The sequence below is a fragment of the Cariama cristata genome, unplaced genomic scaffold, assembly GCF_000690535.1.
Source record: "Cariama cristata isolate BGI_N322 unplaced genomic scaffold, ASM69053v1 scaffold23197, whole genome shotgun sequence".
Classification (NCBI taxonomy): domain Eukaryota; kingdom Metazoa; phylum Chordata; class Aves; order Cariamiformes; family Cariamidae; genus Cariama; species Cariama cristata.
This window is the reverse complement of record NW_009625458.1, coordinates 1-7,928: the sequence shown is the minus strand read 5'-3', so window position 1 is coordinate 7,928 and position 7,928 is coordinate 1. Positions and strand designations below refer to the sequence as shown.

General features: G+C 49.9%; 1 protein-coding gene across 1 annotated transcript in view; it reads left to right on the top strand.

The window, feature by feature from the left end:
• Positions 1–6,012, top strand: part of LOC104164333 (single-stranded DNA-binding protein 3) — a gene marked incomplete at its 3' end in the record, with an annotated part of 11,420 nt that extends 5,408 nt beyond the window's left edge. Inside the window, exons 2-5 of the mRNA XM_009703626.1 lie at positions 2,749–2,829; positions 3,616–3,675; positions 5,761–5,827; positions 5,936–6,012. Coding sequence (XP_009701928.1) covers positions 2,749–2,829; positions 3,616–3,675; positions 5,761–5,827; positions 5,936–6,012 — 285 coding nt within the window. The remainder of the gene's footprint in view (positions 1–2,748; positions 2,830–3,615; positions 3,676–5,760; positions 5,828–5,935) is intronic.
• Positions 6,013–7,928: the final 1,916 nt, after the last annotated feature.

The window sequence follows — 7,928 nt, the reverse complement described above, 5'->3', positions numbered from 1 at the left end:
ACACAGATCCCGGCCCTGAAACATCTGCAAATATTTATGGAGATAACAATATCCAGAGGGTTCGCCTTTCTGACGGAGCAAGCAGCCGTGCCGGGAGGGGGCTGTGGCGGTTGCAGCCCGGAGGGAGCGTTTCAGATGCTGCTGCTCGTCGCTGTTCTGAAAAAGCAAGAAAAGAAGGGGAAAAAAAAAGGAAAAAGCCCCTTTCGGCTCCTCCCTGCCTGCCAAGATATTTGCACGAGCTGGGCGTCTGCAGTCACATTATCCAGAAGTCTCCGCCGGGAGCGGTACCACATGGGATAATGTGATGGCGAGGATGCTGCGGTGCTGAGCCTGGAGCATCCCGGGGAGCAGCCTTAGGGCGGCGGGGCTGGACCACGCTCCGGAGGATGCTTTCAGCAGCACAAACAACTGATGCTCTCTGGATCCAATTGCAACAGAGGATGTTTCTCTGGTGAAGATGCTGCCGAGTCTTACAGATGCTTTTTCTGCAATAACCAAACGCTGCTTGCTCTGAAGCTCTAAATACAAACCCAAAGCATCACCTCCGGGCCCAGCTGGGGTGCGTATAGGTGGCCGTGTTCCCCTCACATTCGATATCTATTAACCCCGCACCCTCACATGCTGGGGGATACGAGAGGGAGGATGTCAGGGGCTCAGTAACTTCAGGATGGGACCTGCGTGCCTGTCCAGTCGGTACTTGGATGACAATGACCTCTTCCTTGTCGTGCCACAAGGATGGCATTGTGGAGGACTTGTTGACTCTTGCATTGATGGGACTTGAGGGTTGGCGTCTGCGAGTCCTGATTTTTCCCTTCCACTGGGTTTCATCGCTCGTTCATCTCTGCCAATCTCCCCTACCCCAAATCCTGCGGCTGTGACCTATAGGAAGGGCTTTGGTGGTGGCCAGACCTCGTTGCGGGGTTGCTGTCCTCCATGAACCGGCGGTGGGAGGTGGCTGCCGCCCCCGGTGTGCTTTGCATTGGCACAGACGGAGTGAGCCACCTCAGAAGCAAAAAAATAAGTCAAGTTTCATGCATGGAGAGGACTTCTGCTAAAGGAGGTTGATGCTACAGTTGATTGACAGAGGTTTGTCTTCTCCGCTCTGGTGGGACGTGGGTGGAGAAGGCAGTTGTGGTGGCACCGGGAGGGTTGTCCTGAGGTGCTGTCACCTCTTCCAGCCAAGGTTTGCCGGGCAGTAGGGGCAGGGGTTGGTTGCCTTTGGCTCCTGGGAAATAAATGATGGTGTGAATGGTGGGTCTTCACTTCCCCGAGCGCAGCGGCTGGAGCGGAGAGGCTGGCAGGAGGCTCTTGGTTTAAATCCGCTTGGCTCCATCTCGCCACCGAACCGTTCAGATTAAAAAAAAAAAAAAAGAAAAAGAGGAAAAAAAACCCACCCTCTTACTTTATTTACATTGCACTCAAGTTTCCGCCGTACAAAAGATTTGCAGGTGCAAATATGTCCTGCCTTCATTAACTTCCCCTCCCTTTTTAATTTATGTGATTTCAATTTTCCTTCCCTGTACTGTTAATTAGGGGACCCTCTAATCAGTACCATTATCACAGTGGTATTCATGTTTAGGAAAGCTGCTAAACAAATGCTTGCAAAATTGCTAAATGGCTAATTAATGTCTGTTAATTAAGAAAATTGCTCATGGTAACAAACCATGCCATTGCTGGCAGCAGCTAGAAGGCGAACACTTGTTGAAATTAGTAACGAGGCAGGTAGAGAACATCTGCTCCGGCGCCAGTCCTGGAGCCTGCCGTCGCTTCCCATCACCTACTGACAAAGCTCGTTTGCTTTCTCTACCAATTACACCTCCTTTGACTCAAAAAATACCTTTTTTTTTTTTTTCCTTAACCTTAACACGCACCGGTATATTCTTGCACCGAGCTCGCGGTTTTTCCAAGCAAATTTTCATTTCGTGCTTTTAAGGGAAATTTAAAAAAAAAAAAAGTGGGCGTTCAAGCCCAAAATGTCAGCGGCTGCTGCATTGCAGCCTTAAACCTGCACCGACTAATCTCTCCTTTTTTCCCCTAGACATCCTTTCTTTGCTCGCAAGCCATTTTACTCGCATCCTTAGGGAATCCACCTGGAGGAGGGATGTTGCATCCGTACAGTCTGGCGATGCAGCCCCGGTTGTGCCGGCCAAACGCTGCCCAGGCGCGAGCTGGGACGTGCTCCTTGTCCTCTGCGCTCGCTCCAGCACCTCCAGTGAACCACGGTTAAAAAACAAACAAAAAACACACAAAAAAACCAACAAAAAAAACCCTGGAGGTCTTTCCAACCTTTGGGATGAGAGAGGAAAAAATTATCTTTTTTTTTTTTTTTTGGTTTGGGGGTGTTTTTTGTATTTCCCCCAACCTCTCTGATCCTCTCCTGCATATTTTTTGCTTCCTCATTGCACGCCCTTGCAAAGTGTTTCCCTGTGTGTTTATCATTGCAGACTTGGTTGAACTACCGGACCGTTTACCGTCAAATGTGGCTGCTGTATTTTGACAGATGTTCTGATTTTTAATTTTTTTTCTTTTTTTTTCTTTTTTTTTTTTTGCATATATCATTATTCATCGTTCAGCTACAAACGAATACAAACTCAATTAAAAAGAGGCAAAAAAAATTTAAAAAAAAAAATGGAAAAATGGGAGAACCGACTCCCCGACGAAACAAGTCCACCCGTCAATCCTTTTTTTAGCTCTTTCTGCGCTTTCATGTGCTAATCTATAACCTCCTTCTACTGTCTGACCTCACAGGGACCGCCTGGGTCACAGCCCTCGCCACACGCACAGCCTCCACCCCACAACCCTAACAGCATGATGGGACCCCACAGTCAGGTAAAGACACTAGCGATGGGTAGGGCTGTGAACCGGGACGTGCGCTCGATTTACCTTTTTTTTTCCCCCCCTCCTCTCTTAAGCATGCTGGGCAGTGGGTACCTGCTCCCCTGGGGAGCATCCTCCCGGGCACCCCAGCTCTGAAGCAAAATATTGGGTTTTTTTCCCTTTTTTTTTTTTTTTTTTTTTTTTTTTTTTTTTCCGGATGTGCAGTTATCAAGTGGACTGAGAAGTCAATCGTGGGTATCAGACTGTTTTACCTTCCCAAGGTAGCCTGAGAAATTTAACTTGATGTGGGTTTTTAAGCTTCTGTTAGTAGCAGCAGTTGTAAAAAAAAAGTAACTTTAAGTCTTTCTTGGTTTTTTTTTCAGTACTTAGCATTGGGGTTTTTTTTGTGTGTGCGTGTCTGTATGTGCTTATTTGCCACTTTTTTTAATAATTCTCTATATATTTAAACTTGAACAGTCTCTAACACTCAGGGTTTCCCATGCACTAATTTGAACAGCCTCACCTAGCATTGCCGATGTCAAACGCTCTCAAACAATAAATCTACAGAGGAAATGTTTAAAAAAAAGAACGGACTCCGGACACTTTTTTTTTTTCTTTTTTTTTTTCTTTTCTTTTTCTTTTGAAACTTAACTTTTTTAAAAAGGATGTCTCCAGAAAAAAAAAAAAAAAAAAACAAAACGCAAAACCAAAACCAGTGTGTACAGTCTAAGCGGCGTGCGTGGGGAGCGTGCCGTCTCCCCGCAGCTCGGCCCTGACCTCCCTTTTGTGTCCCCGCAGCCCTTCATGTCGCCGCGCTACGCCGGAGGTCCCCGGCCTCCCATCAGGATGGGCAACCAGGTATGGCACTGCCGGGGTCCGCGCCAGTGGGTTTCCTGGGGATGGCTTTTATTTGGGGAAGGGGACAAGGGCCAGATGTCCTGAGGATGCTCCTTGGGTTTGGATGGCAAGCATCACCTCCCTCAGGCACCCTCCGTTTTCTTGGTGTTGGAGCATCGTGTGTCGCATAACCATTTTATTTTAATTTTATTTTGAGGCTCGGGTATATCCAGGGTGTAAACGGTGATGGGGAATGTGCTGCTTTTTATTTGTGGTGTTTTCACCGCACGGCCGTGCCATGCCGCGTGCTCGCTGCCCGCCTGGATTTTCCCTGCAATCGCAGAAAATTAAAGTGATGGAGATAATCCTGCTGCTGGGTTGACTGAGCGCTTAGATCAGCAGCGGGGTCAAGCGGGGCAGGTCACTGCTGAATTTTTGGGGTTGGATTTATCCTCTTATCCCAGCTTAAACAAGGGCAGTTTGTAACAGACGGAGGCTTCCACCCCACGCGCTGCCTGAACGCGTGGCCTTTGGTCGAGGAATTCATCTCATTCCCAACGATGCCGTACAGATCCGTAGGGTAATGACCAAACCAGAGGTTATTTGTCATTAAAGGGAAATTAAAGGAAACCTGTAATTCCTTTGAGTAGCAAAGGTGACTGTGCAAAAATTATCTTGGGAGCTTGTTTTTTGGCTATCAATGTTATTTTTATATAGTTTTTATGAGCAGAAAGAGCAGGATAGTCAGGAAATAGGATGTAGCAGCTTGCTTCGTGTTTGTGCTTGCTGGATTTGAGACTTGAATCGCTGGAATGACGGTGAGACAGCTGAGATGTAACTTAGAAAAATTCAGGGGGGGCTGATGTAGGACCCCCAAGCCCGGCTGGCCTGGAAGAGCCTCCCACCCAGGGCAGTGGTGGCTGTTTTAGCGAGGTATTAACGGACTGCACCTCCTCACGGGACAGTTTTAATGGGACCCCATCCTGCTGTGATCCTGAGCTCACACCGAGCTCCGCTGGAGGTGAGCACGGTGAGCTGGGGCAGGCAGGAGAGGCAGGGGACCAGTTTGGGGAGGCTGCTCTCGCAGCAGGGTCGAGCATCTAGGAGTGGGTAAAGTTAATTAGAAGGATTTAATTTTTTCCCCCCAAACACCATGTATAAAACGCAGGTTTGTACCTAGGCAGACCTCGGCGAGGTTATGGTCACATCCAGAGGGAGAAGAGGAATAAATAGACAGGCGGGAAGGTCAGGCAGCAGAAGTGTAAATATCCATCTCTACAACCCCTCTGGTTTATCTTCCTCCTGCTGCCAGCTTCCAGGCTGCAAAAAAATGGGGGATTGGGCAGATTCTGCCTCGGCACGGCCATGTGCACCCAGTGCCTGCGCCGTGCTCCAGCAGTGGCATCCGTCGCACGTCGGCATTCAAATAAAAGGCAGCTCTGTAGCAAAACTTTTTACAGTTTGCTTCCCCCAGGCAGATGGTATCTGCGTTTTTCTCCCCCTTTATCTGTTCCGAGCGGCCTTTGAACTTTAAATAGCTGCGTTGCCCAAGCAGAGCCTGGGTTTGGGCAGGGGGAGCATCTACCTTCGCCTCTGCCTGCGTGGGGATGGGTCCGAACGCTGGTCTGCTGCAAACGGAGCATCTTCCCGCCAGCAGCCGATGAATCGCTGCAACCTTTATGGTTTGGCCCTGACGCTGTGTAAATACCGGGGAGTCATGTTGCCGGTCTCCTTTCCCTGCTGGCTTTGACACCCCTGCCCCACGCAGCCCGGGCTTTCCCCTGCTCCCCTAAAATACAGCAGCCTGACGTCGCGCGGGCTGCAGGGAGAGGAGAAGACGCTAGCACCTTGTTTGGTTTTTGAGGGTGTTTGTGAAAGGAAAGGGGAGGCAAACGCCCGGAGGCTGTAGAAAGGAACCCGGGATGCAGCGGGATGCAGCAGGATGCGGGATGCTCAGGCAACCACAGGTCGTGCTGCGGCAGGAGGGGTGGTGCATCCCAGGGAGCGCACTGAGAAGCCCACTAAAAGCCTAAAGCCTTGACCCAAATCTATCTCTGTAGGCTGCATTTTAGGAATTTTTTAATCTTCCTCCCCTTGTTTTCACAGCCCCCGGGTGCCGTTCCCGGTACGCAGCCGTTACTGCCCAATTCGATGGATCCCACGCGACAGCAAGGTAAACCCAGCGGAGGAGGGTTGAACGTTAACGTTTCTCGTTAGCTGTTAATTTGGGACCCGAAGTGGCTGCTGTGCCATGTAACACCTCTTGCTTTCCTTCCAACAGGGCACCCTAACATGGGCGGCCCCATGCAAAGGATGAATCCTCCGCGAGGGATGGGCCCCATGGGTCCCGGTCCGCAGGTAAGCCCAGCACCAAAGAACATCTTACAGCTCAACAAACGCCATGCGCCATCGAAACAACCTCCTGGGGCTCAGAGGGCTGGGAGTTCCCCCACCACACCCTGTCCCCCCCATTAGTGTTAATGCGTTTTACATTAGTCCTGCATCTGGAAATCCCTCCTTTTAACATGAGTGAGGTCTTCAAAGTTCATTAAGGGTATTGCAACCTCCCTCCTGCCCTTCCGTCAAAGGGGATGGCACTTAGCACCGCGCCGGAGCAGGCTTTGAGTGCATTACGTTGCCTGCCTGGGAAATAGTTACGACCCTAACAGCAGGAAAGGGAAAAGAGGCTGCTTGCATAAAAAAAAAAAATAAATAAAAAGAAAAGGCAAAGATCCCTTTAGCAGGGGAATAAGGCTTTCCCCTGCGAGGTTCCCCTCCGCCTGCCCTTCCTGCTGCCTGCTTGAGCTCTCTGTTTCGGGAAAGGGGAGTAAACTCTTGAAATTAAGCAGATCTGGGTTAATATATGCTGTCTTTCTGTTGATTCACTTTACGGAGAGGCTTGTTGTTGACTCACTCCTGTTTGTACCTTCTACGAGACTTCAAAACCAGATTACCATATTTTGGTTGGAGGTTTATCCTCTCTGCATCGTCGCCTACGTCGAGTTTGTAGCGCGAGCATCAGAGTCTGTCAAGAGACAAGCGGGTGCGCTGGAGTTTTGTTTTGTTTTTCCCCCAGAGACTGTTGAGATAAGCGAATATTGTGTAAAGAGGGAGTTGTGTCATCGCTTTTTAACACCAGCCTGAGGATGCTGCTCAGGGATGCCCAGTCGTCTCCGCAGGCACCCAGATCCATCCTAGGGCAGGGGACGAAAATCCCACACGAGCATCGTTTCATGGACAAACCCTCCGATAGCGCCGCCGCTCTGCTTAAAATCCTCCATTCCTGGAGGATTGGACACCAAAAAAATGGCATTTGTTAGCGTGGCCTGTGCCAAGGCGAGCGGCGGCGGTTTGCCTGGGGGAGGCTGCTCGCTTCCCACTTGCAAAGCTCGCCATGAAACTTGGAAGCGGCGAGCGGGAGTTCAGCGCCGCGTGGGATGGCGACGGCTCTGGGAGCCGGCAGGAGTTGTGAAATGTTCAGAGCTTTTATTTTTGACTCCGCCGTTCCCTGTGTACGTACATTAGGGAGAGGTTTTTTTGAAAAGCAGCCTTCCTCTGGAGAAGCGCTGGGCTTCTCAATCTGGCACCCACGGGGCGCTGCCTCCCCGCAGCCATCCAGGAACCAGCGCCTATACATGCAACCACCAAAAATATCGAACCAAACCCAGCAGCCCCTCACACCTTGCATGCCCAGGGCTGTTTTTTGCTTTAAGCTTTGCATCAAGACCTTCCCAAATACTCCTTACATTACTCCAAAGGGCTGCAGAGCATCCAGCCAGGACATCCCGGCATCCTGACAACAGCTACTTCTTACGCACCAACAGTGAATCATCCCTTACAGCCGATCGCCGCTGCTTTTTTCCCTTTAATCGTCGCAGTTTTAGCTCTGCAGAAGCCAGGATTAGGTTTGCCGGTGCCTCTATGAAGAGGGTTTGTAGCTCGCTGGGTTTCAGCGGTGTCGTGATGGAGCCCGGCATCCAGGTCGCTCAGCACAGCTGCATTCCCTCCCTTTTTTTTTCCCTGAGCATCTTTCAGCCGGCTTTGGTTTCCAGCCTTTCAGCTCCAATTAAAAACGCTGAGCTTTATTTTTGCTTTTTTTTTTTAAAAACAAGGCGTTTGATGCTGCTATTCAGTGTAAATGGCTGGAATTTCGATCAATTAGGGACTTGCTGGTAATTTGTTTGGGGAAGACCCTTTTTTCTGCCTCTTCAAAACAAACTTTGGCGATGCCTCAGTAAAGCACCGTGCTCCAATGCATCCATAAATCCAGGGAA